Genomic DNA, 15523 nt, shown 5'->3' with positions numbered 1-15523 from the left:
TGTATTAGGAAACTTCCTATTCTCTGGTTTTGTTTAACAGTATTGTTAATAATTTCCCAACTATGTAAAATACTCATAATAAATTTCCTGAGTTAATTTGTATTTCCCTTCACTCCCCTAAATTTGAATATCTTGTAAGGACTTCTCCCTCTTTATTCATTTAAGATTGCATTTATATTGGTTTAATGGTAAGTTTTATACAGAGATTTTTCCAAATATCTAGTTCTAGTCACTAATTCTCCCTCATCAGCTCTTTCTCTACTATGCTTAGTTACTATATATTCTGTAAACATCTGAAACTTGATAAAAAGAAAAATATTCCTATTCTGCAAATATTTATTTTTGCTTTTCCATTATTTTTGATGATGGTATGAGTTATCTGAATGCTCTTAAATTTAGACATCATTCCACCTACTGTCAAATTTTACTCGGCTATGACACTTTGAAAGCATATAACCTTTAAATTTTCATAAAAATTGTTGGTCATATCACATTGTGAAATAATTATGTGACCTCCCAGAGACAGGATTTCATATCTCAAAGTCACAACATTTTCTTTCAGCGAACACAAAATTAATTAAAACAGCATCTTCAGTACATTAAAATTTGAATGAATTAACTCTCTAGAATAATTTCTCTTACCTGTTCTAAAGGCAGAGTATGAGGCACGACATGTTCACAGGATTTTTAATATTGAAAATCTACCTTTCACACTCTGTGGCACTTTGTATCAAATTCTGCATACTGTGTTCTGCCTCTTTTGTAGAGATGTGAACCACTTTGGAGGCATATTTGTTGGAGCCCTGGGAATCCAAATTTCAGTGGGAGTTGTTAAAACACTGAAGCTGCTGCCCTAGCATGACCAAGAGAGAGGTTTGTACTTAATTTTGGGCCCTGTAATATGCTGCTGTTGTCTCTGAGCATCGCCTGATTGAAATAGGCATGAGAATATTTTAATAGGGTGATTCCTTGCACTATAAGAGCAGACCTTTTTTATTTAATTGATCCCTTCTTTCTCTCACATGGCTCCCAAACTGTCATCTCTCTTTCCTTCTGACAACTTTGTGGATAATTTTTTAGATGGATAATATCCAAACTTTTCTGAGCATAACATCCTCAATATAATGATCGTTCGACATGTTATAGATTCATTACTAAAAGGAGATATTATGTACAACACTAACATACTCAGAAATTAGAAATTAGAAAGAGAAAGTTAAGATATGTTAGTTTAAAATGTGATATACATTAATGGTACAATGAACAGTTTTATGCTCACTAAATTTTTATTTTTTTATTTATTTTTAAAAAAAATATATTTTATTGATTTTTTACAGAGAGGGAGGGAGAGAGATAGAGAGCTAGAAATATCAATGAGAGAGAAACATCGACCAGCTGCCTCTTGCACACCCCCTACCGGGGATGTGCCCGCAACCAAGGTACATGCCCTTGACCAGAATCGAACCCAGGACCTTTCAGTCCATATACCGATGCTCTACCACTGAGCCAAACTGCTTTCGGCTCACTAAATTTTTAGTAATAATTGATAGATCCTCCCTTACCCCAACTGAAGGACAGAGAATGATGTAAACTCCACATGTAGTCCGAACATTCCTGAACACCTAACCACGCACCTTATATGGACTGTAGATTGAACCACCAATCAACACCTGGCAAATACCCTAAAGCCCTTGATTCCTAAGTCCCTAATTATGTGCCTTATATGAAACCACCAATCAGTGTGTGCCGAGAACCTAAGCCCATTCCTCTTTCCTTCCCTCAAAAGGCGTGTTCACCCAAGCACAGGTGCTCTTTCTCCTTTGGAGGCAGCCCGGCAGGAGTCTTCTCCTCCAATAAAGCCTGAGTCCTGGTTCTCTGGCCCCTCTGTCTCATCTTTCATATTGGTGCCAGAAAACCTGGGTGAGCATGGACGATCCTTGGACCTAGCCCGAGCTTCTGACTCCTTCTCTGGCTCTGCTCGGTGGCAGGGTTCTGAATTGATTGGCCTGATCAGAACACTTCTCAAATCCTGCCATACCAGGACACATGGAAATCTCATTGTTTTCTTACTGGTAGGCCTCAGGGACTTTCCTGACCCTACCCTTCCCCTGGTTCCCTTTACCTGGAAGGGCCTCAGAGTTTTCCTGTCTACTCGCCTATGCATTCTACATTCTACTTTCTATGAAAGCCCAGGTACCTGGCTGAGAAAACTCTGCTCTACTCCATGGGAAAGGTTTTGGGGTGACAACCTTGGAACCTTCTCTCATTTCTTTCTCTCAGCCATGAGGGAAAAGAAGGATGCTTCTTATTCCTTCTCCAACTTCTTGGTGGCCCTTTCCCTCTGGTCATGGGAACCTCTCAATCCATTCCAATATCCTCCAAGATCTAGATAATGTTTGCCACTGGACAAGAAGGCCTCAGAGATTCCTACGAACAGACTTCCCCTCCCCAACCCCCACTCTCGCTCTCACCCTAGCTTTACTTTTCATGTTCCATCCATCAGACCCTCCTCGTGAAGTCCTCTTTCCCCTCTCAAGCCCCTTTGTCTTCTGACCTTTCGCCCTGATGGATCATTTCTCTCCATGTGTCTCACTCCCATCATCTCCTTACAACCGTAAACCTGTCCTCCATGACTAAGCATTCTTTTTTCCAGGTCAATGCTAGAGAGCAGGATGACTCCCCTTCACAGTTCTTGTCGAACTCCGGGAATAGGTTTAACCTCTTCTTTCCTTCTGCTGAGCTAGAAAAGCAGCTGTGGTGGCAGTGGCATTTGCATACCCCTCCTCTCCCTCAGGATGTTGTAGGATGGGGCATTTCTACCTCTGAGAATTTTTTTATTATTTTTTTATTAAGATATGTGTACATACCTTACCAATCCCCACCACCCCCCATTCCCAAACATGCCCTCCCTCCCCAGAGTTTTTCCTCCATTGGTTATGCTTATATGCATGCATACAAGTCCTTCGGTTGATCTCTTATCTCCCCCATATCTCCCTACCCTCCCCGCTATAATTTGACAGTCTGTTTCTTTACTGTCTCTGTATCTACCTTTTTGTTCATCAATTTATAATGTTCCTTATTATCCATAATAATAAGTGAGATCCATAAATGAGTGAGATCATGTGGTGTTTTTCTTTCGTTGACTGGCTTATTCACTCAGCATAATGTTCTCCAATTCCATCCAGGTCGCTGCATAGTATTCTATTGTGTAGATGTACCATAGTTTTTGGATCTAATCATCTGCTGATGGGCATCTAGGCTGTTTCCAAACTCTAGCTATTGTAGATTGTGCTGCTATGAACATCTTTTTTGATTGGTGTTTCTAGTTTCTTAGGATATATTCCTAGGAGTGGGATTTCTGGGTCAAATGGGAGTTCCATTTTCAGTTTTTTGAGGAAACTCCATACTGTTCTCCACAGTGGCTGCACCAGTCTGCATTCCCACCAGCAGTGCACGAGGGTTCCTTTTTCTCCGCATCCTCACCAGCACTTGTCATTTGTTGATTTATTGATGACAGCCATTCTGACAGGTGTGAGATAGTACCGCATTGTCGTTTTGATTTGCATCTCTCAGATAATTAGTGCTTTGAGCATGTTTTCATCTTTCTCTTGGCCTTCCTTCTGTCTTCTTTTGAGAAGATTCTATTTAGGTCCATTGCCCATTTTTTAATTGGCTCATTTATCTTCCTTTTATTAAGTTGTATAAGCTGTCTGTAAATGTTGGAGATTAAACCTTTATCAGTGGTAACATTTGCAAATATGTTCTCCCATACAGTGGACTTTCTTGTTGTTTTGTAGATGATTTCTTTTGCTGTAAAAAAGCCTTTTATTTTGATGTAGTCCCATTTGTTTATTTTCTCTTTAGCTTCCATTGCCCTGGGGGCAATATCAGTGAAGAAGTTCTTTCAGCGTATGTCTGAGATTTTGCTGCCTGTGGATGCCTCTAGTATTTTTATGGTTTTCCATCTTATGTTTAAGTCCTTGATCCATTTTGAATTTATTTTTGTGTATGGTGTAAGTTGGTGATCTAGTTTCCTTCTTTTGCATGTATCTGTCCAATTTTCCCAACACCATTTATTGAAGAGACTGTCTTGACTCCATTGTATGCTTGTGCCTCCTTTGTCAAATATTAATTGAGCATAGTGATTTGGGTTGATATCTGGATTCTCTATTTTATTCCACTGATCTATATGTCTGTTCTTGTGCCAGTACCAGGATGTTTTGAGAACAGTGGCTTTGTAATACAGCTTAAAATCTGGTATTGAGATCCCTCCTAGTTTACTCTTCTTTCTCAGGATTGCTGTGGCTATCTGGGATCTTTTTTTGTTCCAGATGAATTTTTGGAGAGTTCTTTCTAGGTCTGTGAAATATGTCCTTGGTATTTTAATGGGGAGTGCATTGAACCTATAAATTGCTTTGGGAAGTATGGACATTTTATGATGTTGATTCTACCAATCCATGAACATGGTATGTTCTTCCATCTGTTTACATCTTCTTCTATCTCTTTTTTCAGTGCCGTATAGTTTTCCACATATAGGTCTTTCACCTCCTTAGTTAAGCATATTCCTAGGTATCTTAATTTTTTTTGGTGTGATGGTAAATGGGATTGCTTTTTTAGTCTCTGTTTCTGTAAGTTCACTATTGGGGTATAGAAATGCCATAGATTTATTGGCATTAATTTTGTATCCTGCTACAGTGCCAAATTCATTTATTAAGTCAATTAGTTTTTTGATGGAGTCTTTTGGTTTTTTTTATATACAATATCATGTCATCTGCAAATAAGGACAACTTTACTTCTTCTTTTCCAATTTGGGGATGCCTTTTATTTCTTCCTGTCTAATTGCAATGGCTAGTATGATAATTCCAGTACTATGTCAAACAGGAGTGGAGATAGTGGGCATCCCTGTCTTGTTCCTGTTCTTAGGGGGAATGGTTTTAGTTTTTGCCCATTTAGTATGATGTTTGCTGTGGGTTTATCATATATAGCTTTTATTATGTTGAGGTATGACCCTTCTATTCCCACCTTGTTGAGAATTTTTATCAGGAAAGAGTGTTGCTTTTTCTGCATCGATTGATATGACTATATGATTTTTATCTCTCAATTTGTTTATGTGATGTATCACATTTAGTGATTTGTGGATATTGTACCATCCTTACATTCCAGGAATAAATCCTACTTGGTCATGGTGTATGATGTTTCTGATGTACTGCTGGAGCCAATTTTCTAGAATTTTGTTGAGGATTTTGGCATCTATGGTCATGAGGGATACTGGCCTGTAGTTCTCTTTCATTGTGTTGTCTTTATCTGGTTTTGGTATTAGGGTGATGCTGGCTTCATAGAAGGAGTTTGGAAGTGTTCCTTCCTCTTAAATTTTTTGGAATAGTCTGAGGAGGATAGGTTTTAGTTCTTCCTTGAATGTTTAGTAAAACTCTCCTGTGAAGCCATCTGGCCCTGGGCTTTTGTTTGCTGGAAGATTTTTGATGACTATTTCAATTTCTTCCCAAGTCACTGGTCTATTGAGATTTTTAGATTCTTCCTGATTGAGTTTTGGAAGGTTATATTTTTCTAGGAATGTATCCATTTCCTCCAGGTTGTTCAGTTTGTTGTTATAGAGTTGTTTGTAATATTTTGGAACAATCTTTTGTATTTTGGCGGGGTCTGTTGTTATTTTACCTCTTTCATTTCTGATTTTGTTTATTTGGGTCTTCTCTCTTTGTTTCTTGGTGAGCATGGCTAAAGTTTCGTCAATCTGGTTTATCCTTTCAAAGAACCAACTCTTGATTTTGTGGATCTTTTGTATTGATTCTTTGGTCTCTATGTCATTTATCTCCTCTCTAATTTTTATTATTTCCTTCCTTCTTCTTACACTGGGCTATTCTTGCTGCTCTTTTTCTAACTCTTTGAGTTGTAGAGTTAGATAATTTGTTACCATTTTTCTTGTTTTTTCAATAGGCTCATAGAGATATGAACTTACCTCTCAAAACTGCTTTTGCTGTATCCCATAGATTTTGGATAGTTGTGTTTTCATTGTCATTTGTTTCCAGGATGTTTTTAATTTCTTTCTTGATTTCTCTGGTAACCCAGTCCTTGTTTAATAGCATGCTGTTTAGTCTCCATGTGTTTGATTTCTTTGGATTATTTTTATTGTAGTTGATTTGCAGTTTTATACCACTATGATCTGAGAAGATGCTTGATATGATTTCTATCTTCTTGAATTTGAAAAGACTTTGCCTATGTCCCAACATGTGGTTTATCTTTGAAAATGACCCATGTGCACTTGAGAAGAATGTATATTCTGTAACTTTTGGGTGAAATGTTCTGAAGATGTCAATTAATTCCATCTGGTCTAGTGAGTAATTTAGGATTGATGTTTCTTTGCTGATTTTTTTTAGATGATTTGTCCAAAGGTGATAGTGTGGTTTTAAAATCTCCTACTATGATTGTATTGCTATTAATCTCTCCCTTAATGTCCTGCAGCAGTTTTTTTTTTTTAATGTATTTAGGTAATCCTGTATTGGGTGCATATATGTTTACCAGGGTTATTTCTTCTTGTTGGATTGCTCCCTTTAGTATTATGAAGTAGCCTTCATTATTTCTTCTTATGTCCTTCACTTTGAAATCTAATTTGTCAGGACCCCATTGACTTACATCACCAGGACAGAGCCTTGGGTAATGACTGTGGTGGCAGGTAAGCTGATCTCCTTTTTAATTGACACTAGGGCCATTTATTCTGACCTCTCTGAATTTGCTTGTCCAATCTTCAGTCTCCATTATGGGGTTTGATGGATTAGTCTTACAGCTATTAGCCACCTCACATCTACACTGCATCTTACTAAATTCCCCCATTCACTCTTTTCTCATTCTATCTTGGTGCCCAGACAGAACTATCATGCATCCCCTCATAAAATCCAGTTGTCCCAAACACAGTCACCTACCTCAGTTTCACTCTCTTACCCCATAAGGCAGAGCCATTCCTTGGACTGTAAATGCCTTATTTCCTCTATGATCATTATCTATAGAAAGAATGTGGTGGTTTGGGACTGAAGTGGCTAGAGGCCTGGCTTGCCTGGGAACAGCTAAGGAGCCTGTTCCCTCCCCCCCCATCTCTTCCCCCCACGCCTTTTAGAATTACTTAATAGAAGGCCTGTTGCGTGGTTATGCATTTTTGAAGGAGAAAAAGAAAGAAAGAAAGAAAGAAAGAAAGAAAGAAAGAAAGAAAGAGAGAGAGAGAGAGAGAGAGAGAGAGAGAGAGAGAGAGAGAGAGGAAGGAAAGAAGAATAGAAAGGAGGTGCTGAAAGAAGTCAGGAAAGAACAGAAGCGAAGGAAAGAAAGCAAGAAAGTCCGAAGAAAGGGAGGGAGGGAATGGAGGAGGCCTTCCCGTCGTCCTTCTTTCTTTCTTAAGCGAATTTAGGAAGGAAGGAAGGAAGGAAGGAAGGAAGGAAGGAAGGAAGAAGAAGGAAGGAAAGAAGAAGGAAGGGAGGAAGGAAGGAGGGAGGGAGGGAGGGAGGGAGGGAGGAGGAAGGAAGGGAGGAAGGGAGGAAAGAAGGAAGGAAGGAAGGAAAGAAGGAAGGAAGGAAGGAAGGAAGGAAGGAAGGAAGGAAGGAAGGAAGGAAGATAAAGAAAGAAGTTACCCTAAGCAAGAAAGTGAGGCTTTAGTCTCCAAGCCTGGAAGGACAAGGCTGCTGGATACTTCTTAAGCTAAATCAGAATATTCAGTGTCTAACCTCTTATCCAACAATTCAGGTCCCTGGTTTCCACTACTCCTTTCCTTTCCCTCCCACTTTCACTGCAATAAAATCTCAATCACTCATCTGTCACACCTTATTGGTAGCGCCATGACAACTTCCCTCTCAGCTTGGAGTGCGGAACTGGGAAAAGGAATCTCATACTCTTTAGTCCACCTCTTCTCCTTACACCTATCAGCTTGTCTCCATGATAAGGGATTTTTCTTCCTCTGGGGAAAATACATACATCTGTCTTCCCATCAGCTGGACAGGAACCTGTACTCTGATCTATCTCTCACCCAATGTAGATGCAGCCCCAATAATCAGTCTTTACCTGTCCTGTAACACATCATATCTGACACATAATAATTCAGATAATCTCTCTCCTCCTAACCCTCATCATCACAACAGGGGTTGGAACTGCCACAGGGAGCTTTGTTTGTCAACTGCCGGGCACAATGCAGGTGCTCATAAATACTTATTAAATAAATGAATTCTAATATATAAAAAGCCAGGGGCCATCATGACCAAAACAACTGGATGGACAACCAAACAGCAGATTGTGTGGGGTGACCAAACCAGCAGGGGAGGGAAGTTAGGGGTGACCAGGCCAGCAGCGGAAGGCAGTTGGGGTGACCAGGCAGGCCAGCAGGTGATCGGTTAGGAGCAAGCAGTCCAGGATTGTGAGGTGGATATCTGACTACTGGTTTAGGCCTGATCCCTGATGGGTCCTAAATTGGAAAGGATGTAGGCTGGGCTGAGGAGACCCTAACCCAGTGCATGAATTTCATGCACCAAGGCCTCTTGTTTAAAATAAAGTAAAATGTACATACGATTTCACCATTAAAAAATATCTAATATTAAAATTTTGTCAGTTGTACAAGTTAAAAACGCCTTCTTCTTCACTGAATTGCTTTTGCTTCTTTGTCAAAGATCATTGCCTATATTTGTGTGGGTCTACTTTTAGGCTCTGTATTGTGTTTCATTGAGGTATGTATTCTTTTAATAATATTATGCTATCTTGATTAAAGTTTCTTCAGAATATGTCTTAAAACGGTTAGTGTGAGTCCTGCCACTTTGTGTTTTTTTTTTGTTTGTTTGTTTGTTTGTTTTTAGTACTGGCTATTCCAAGGTTATTGTCTTCCTTTATAAGTTTTAGAACTATTTCATTAATATCTACAAAATCACTCTTTCACAATTAAGGACACTTGCATTTATATTAAGTCGCCAGGATAATGCTGGATGATCTCCCTATTCTAAGTTTAGTTTATCAGCAGCCTTAATTGTATCTGAAAAATCTCTTTTTCCAATTAAGCTTACAATACTGTAAACATTATCTATCTATATAAAAGGCTAAGTGACTGACCATATGTTCATCCGACTGGCCAGCTGGTAGATATGATGAGCACTGACAATTTAACTGACCATCTGACTGACTGACTGGCCAGTACATATGATGCGCACTGGCAATTTAAAAATTGTTGGAGATTTTCACACCTATTTGAGTAATAATCCCATCAATTCAAAGGATAATGCCCAAAAGGGAAAATTCATCATCAAATTTCTTAGTACCCTGTTTCCCCGAAAATAAGACAGTGTCTTATATTAATTTTTGCTCCCAAAGATGCGCTAGGTCTTATTTTCAGGGGATGTCTTATTTTTCCATGAAGAAGAATACAGTACACATTTATTGTTAAATGAAAATAAAGGAAATTTATTACCTGTATACAATACGGTAGTATGGTAGTTGTCAACACAAACCAGACAAACTGTGAATCCTACAGTATCAAGAATTTACTCATTATTCAATGACAATCATGTCATCATCTTCTGGAACATCATCATAACAATCCAATTCCTGAATTTCCTGGTGAATTTCTTGTGACTCCATTTCTTTCAGAATCAGTGGACCAAATCTCTCATGTTTAGCCTGGGGGTGGGGGCTTATTTTCAGGGGGATGCCTTATATTTCACTCAGAAGGAAACCTGTAAGTAGGTCTTATTTTCGGAGAATGTCTTATTTTCAGGGAAACACGGTAGTATGACTCCTTCGGGAATGCCGTGACATAAATTAAAATTGAAAGTTGGTACAATCATCATGTTACTGGGAAATCTTAATAGTAAATGGGATCATTGTAATGGTACTAGATTCATTATGAAAAAAATTGTGACCTAACCTAGTCAAAGCTGAAATATTAACAGGATCTGCAGAAGGAGAGTTGTTCTAATTCCAAGAGTTGATTTGTCTCCATCTGACACTAGCCTTCAGCAGGGTTCAGGATCTGAAGAAGGGGCCAACAAACAAATGAAAATGCTGTACAAGAAATAGGAATTTAGAAGTCATTGGGGGCCAGGTAGAGACCTCTTTCTTGAAGAGGCACCCTGACCTCTGGCTGGTCTGCTTTTTATTTACTTGAGTTTTCCCTTTAGCAATACATACAGGTTTATCAAAAGTAAGATTTTGCAAGTAGTAAAAGGATTATCAGGTTAGGAAATTTTGAGGCACAGGTTGATGGGCGAGGACTTGACTCTGGGTCCTAAGGCTTGCCCCAGACTCTGACTGGAGGGAAATTTTCATATACATTTTACTAATTTTCTTTAATCTCTGACACTTCTACTATAGAGATAGGGCAAATAGCAATATTAAAAAATTTCCTCTAATTAATTTCCTCTTAATGTGAATGGATTTCATGCACCAGACCACTAGTTGTAAATAATGCTGCTATGAACAAAAGGTGAATATATTTTTTCTGATTCGGGATTCTTAGGCTAAATCTTCTTAGAAGTGGGATCACTGAGTCAAACAGCAGTTCAATTTTTTATATTTTTAAGGAAACTCCATAATGTTTTCCACAGTGACTGCACTAGTCTGTATCCCCATCACCAGAGTACTAGAGTTCCCTTTTCTTTACATACTGGTCAGCACTTTTTGTTTTATTTATTTATTTATTGTACCTATCTTGACAGATGAGAGGTAATCCTCAAAGTCATTTTTATTTGCATCTCTTGGATGATAAGTGACTTGGAGCACTTTTTCATATATCTCTTGACCTTGTGTATATCTTCTCTGGAGAAGTGTCTCTTTGCCCATTTTTTAATTGGATTATTTGTTTTTCTAAATTATCTTTTACTTTTATTATTTTTCTGTTAATTTTCTTGCCTTTTCCTTGATAACTCCAGTAATACACTTACCTTTTCTTTTAAACCAGGGCAAATACTTTAGAATTTACCAAATCTTTGTGTTTGTTGGTTGGCTTTATTTTTTTTCTTTCTTTTTGGGTGTCTTTTTAGTCATTTCCTTACTCTCTCTTTAGCAGATGAAAAAATTTAAAGATCTTAAAGACAGTCACTTGTATTCTTATTTCAAAATCATAAAGAAATATGGTCAGCTGGAAAGATTTTTTTGGGCTCGTTCGCTAGTCCTGTGAGGAATGTAGAATAGGTATGGTAGTTGGGAAGAATTCAAATCACTGAAGTATTTGGGAAGAAAGTTGGGTTTGAAAAGCAAGTCACAGATAAATGTTTGGCCTTCAGGAAAACATGGCAAGATTCTCAGTCATAGTTTAAGGTTGAGAATCCACATTTAGTATATTGCTGGATTATGTTTCATTGACATTTCAAAAAATAATGTTAATAATTATAATAACCTCCGCTATTCCTTCTACCATATTTTATCCAGCAATTCCTCTCTGCAGGAATTGTGCTGAATGCTTTACATTTATTTGAATAATTTAATTCTTACTTCACCCCTCTAGAGTACTTCCATAGTAACTGGTTCATTTCTTCCAGTTACTTTGGGCTTTCCAACTTTCCCAACCTCTTCCCCAGATTTCAGCCACCTGTGGTAGCAGCTATCTTACCTATTAGCCTGTATTAATTTTTAATGTCCTTACCATAGAAGAGTAATTTCCCAACTTTCAGACATAGAATACTGTGGCAGAAAGGTGGCAATATTTCCATATTCAAAGATGTAATTTTTTATTTTATTTTATTTTTTTTCCAAAACCAGTTTGGCTCAGTGAATAGAGCGTCCGTCTGCAGACTGAAAGGTCCCAGGTTCGATTTTGGTCAAGGTCATGTACCTTGGTTGTGGGCACATCCCCGGTAGGGGGTGTGCAGGAGGCAGCTGGTCGATGTTTCTCTCTCATCAATGTTTCTAGCTTTCTATCCCTCCCCCTTCCTCTCTGTAAAAAAATCAATAAAATATATATCTTTTTAAAAGATGCAATTTTTTTGCTTCTTAAATGGCCTTGCAAAGTTCTCCTTCTCCTAGGCCAGTGCCAGTTGTGCTGTTTCTGTACTCACATTATCTCAACATGAATATGCATCTTCACTTTAAATAGCAAAGACACACCTCACAGTTCTTGAAACTTTGGGGAAAGTTGCTCAACATTTTAATAACTCCCTCTGCAAATAGATTGTAGTGCTTAATCCCTGATCTCCTAAATGTTGCTGTCTTTGAGTGGCCTTTATACCAAGACTAGAGAAAATATATATCCATATTCCACACTTCTGATGCTTACTAAGGACCGTGTTGATTTCAGTAGGCTTGTGAATCTTGCAGGATATGGTGATTTTGATCCCTGATGAGTAGCTGGTAGGTTAACAGCTGGAAATAATATTAAGGATCTTAAGAAGCAATTGTAGTTTGTGTTCCTTAGTTAGTAAAAAAAATATATTCACTTATAATTATATAAAGCAAAAATAACAGAGAGAAGTTCAAATATATATATAACTTGAAGATATAAAGATGAATTATCCCACTAAATAGGAACTGGAGGTACCTTTCTGAAGTGAAAGGAGGTAAAAACCTGACAACCTTGTTTATTCACTGACAATGAATACATAATATATACATTATATATGTAAACTGGGTATAGTAAGAGTTCCCATGCTTTCATTAATAATTATATTATCAAGAAAGGAAAGTAGGAGAAATAGTTAAATATATAAGTCTGAAATTTTCATTGCATTTAATATATTAAGATACTCATATAATTTTCATATAAAAAGAAGTAATTTAACTTTAAAAAGATGAAGTTGTTTTGGAAGCATATGTCTATTTCTAATTTCTGAATTAAAACTTAGAATATTTTTTACTGCAATTATTACTACTATTATTAATAAAATAAGTTAAAATGATTATTTTTGAACAGTATTCTTAAATTTTCATTGGAAAATGTGGAGAGTTCATGAATCTTACCAGAAAATATTTTTACTGCTTTATATAAATCAACTAATTTAATTCTCACAGACAAAGAAGCAAGTCTCAGAGAGACTACTGAGGAATGATCAAGATCACAGAGTAAGTTAAGAAAAAAAATACTTTAATCTTTAACCCTTTTGCCATAGTTCAGTCTTAAAATTTCTGGAATATTTTTCTCTGACAAATTTTAAATCTCGTATGTTACAGATATACCATTTGATCATCAGTAGTTTTATGGAATTAGAAATTAATTTATCATTTATATATTAATATATAAAAAGAGTACTTAACAATACTGACAAAACACTTTGAAAGTAAGCAAGTGAAATGAGAATGAAACTGGGTTTTTCTGTAGCTGAGGAGATTGGGAGTTCACTTAAATGAAAATCATTTCTCACCTTCATAAACTAAGTGAGTCCTCTGAAATTATGTTAAACTGTTAGTTTAACCCAGTGCTCAAAAATAGTGGATTCAATATAATGATTTCTTTCTTTTGGTTTTATAGAAAGTGTTTCTATTTCAACCTTTATTTAACTTTTTATGTATCTGATTTATTAAATGGAGCACACTAACTCAGTGTAATCTTCCCCTCTAAATACAGATTATGCAACATCCAGAACAGGAATATTATTGTGTGGGTATGTGATGAATATAAACCAACATGTACTAATACTGATCAAAACCAAGAAGTTGTCCATTTGAACTGATATCTCATAGCAATTGGTAAGTGATTCCAAAAAGAAAAAAAAAATGTTACTGAGATAGTTATTTGTTGGATTTTAGGCAATAATCAATATTCTAGTAAAGTATTAACTAATATCGTAACTCCTTATTATGTATTTATAGAAGTATCCCATTTTCTAGCTCTATCATTCTGTTTTATTTTGTCATTATAGAGCAAAGTCTATAGATCAATGGAAGGATTCAACCATTCCAGAGTGTCTGAATTTGTGTTACTTGGACTTACTGATTCTCCTGAGCTCCAGATTTTCTTCAATGTGATGTTTTTCATTTTCTATTTAATGACCATGTTTGGTAACTGCCTGATTTTGTTCACTATCCTGTTCACCCCACACCTCCACTCCCCCATGTACTTCCTACTCAGCAATTTATCTCTCATTGACATGTGCCTGTCCTCTTTTGCCACTCCAAAGATGATCATGGACTTCTTTGCACAACGCAAGACCATCTCCTTTAAGGGCTGCATTTCTCAGATCTTCTTATTGCACCTCTTCACTGGAACTGAGATTGTGCTGCTGATCTCCATGTCTTTTGATAGGTACATTGCCATATGCAAACCTCTCCATTATTCAACTATTATAAGCCAAAGAGTATGTGTTTGGCTTGTGGTAACTTCTTGGATGGTGGGCTTCCTGCATACAATGAGCCAGTTAGCTTTTATTCTCTATTTACCCTTCTGTGGCCCCAATATTATAGACAGTTTCTTCTGTGACATTCCTTTGGTCATCCAGCTGGCTTGTATAGATATATATGTTCTTGGGGTTTTCATGATCTCAACCAGTGGTGTGATTGCTCTTATAAGTTTTCTGCTTTTGCTCACGTCATACATTATTGTTCTTGTTACTATCAAGGACCACTCTTCCATAGGATCATCTAAGGCTCTTTCCACCTGCACTGCACATTTCATTGTTGTGTTCATGTTCTTTGGGCCCTGCATCTTCATCTACGTGTGGCCTTTCACAAACTTCTTAGTGGACAAAGTTCTCTCCGTTTTCTACACCATCTTCACCCCGTTTTTGAATCCACTTATCTATACTTTGAGAAACCAGGAAGTGAAAACAGCTGTGATGAAGAAACTAAGGAATCAATATTTATATCTTGGGAAAATGACCCCAAGATATCCAGTCCAGTGAACAGAGATCCCTGTCTGAGATTTAGTATCTTGAGTTTTGTCCTTAGTGTAATAGAAAAATTAAACTCAGTAGCCACCTTTCAAGTCCAAAGCCAAGGTTGAAAATATAAAGTATCTTGCTTAAAAGTCAGTGCAGTGTTTGCAATCCTTTTAAGATTATGAATCCATTTAAAAATCTGTCAAGAATCTATTGTTTTTTTCATAGAAAAATGTGCACATCAAATGTGAACAATAATTCAGGGTATCATAGATCGAATCCTACATTCTTAAATTAAGACTACTTAGAAAGGCTGAGATAAAATACTGCTCACTTGTATACTAACTGAGACTATTACTGAGCTGTGCAACCTTGTGGTACTCTGATGGTATCTACATGTAGAGCTTTAATGTAGAGTTTTAGGCATAATAGGCTGTTGTTTTTTTCCATATCAGTAGAATATTTTCATGAAAAAAAATTGACATCATAAAGAGATTCTTTTGAATATTGTTGAATAATCTTAATTCAATGAGTCTAATTGTTTGAGTTCTGAGCCAACTTTGAACAAAAGAGACCAGTTTGGAGAACCTGAAATTTAACAATATGGTTTCTTAATAGGCATATAATTATCACACTTGTTAACTGACATTGCAGATAATTAATCAAACTTTTAAAAATTTAAACCATTAAAACCTAGCTGAATATTATAGATATGATTAATTCTTTTAATTATAAGATAAAAC

At 36.9% G+C, this 15523-nt stretch overlaps 1 protein-coding gene across 1 annotated transcript; it reads left to right on the top strand.

Annotated features, from left to right (window-relative positions):
* Positions 1-13844: 13844 nt before the first annotated feature.
* On the top strand, positions 13845-14804 carry LOC118730862 (olfactory receptor 4K2-like). The gene has a single exon (XM_036459501.1). The coding sequence runs from the start codon at positions 13845-13847 to the stop codon at positions 14802-14804; it is 960 nt and encodes a 319-aa protein (XP_036315394.1).
* Positions 14805-15523: the final 719 nt, after the last annotated feature.

Source organism: Pipistrellus kuhlii, unplaced genomic scaffold (genome assembly GCF_014108245.1).
Source record: "Pipistrellus kuhlii isolate mPipKuh1 unplaced genomic scaffold, mPipKuh1.p scaffold_m20_p_1, whole genome shotgun sequence".
In the NCBI taxonomy this organism is placed as follows: domain Eukaryota; kingdom Metazoa; phylum Chordata; class Mammalia; order Chiroptera; family Vespertilionidae; genus Pipistrellus; species Pipistrellus kuhlii.
The sequence above is the reverse complement of the archived record's forward strand: the minus strand, read 5'-3'. Positions and strand labels throughout refer to the sequence as shown.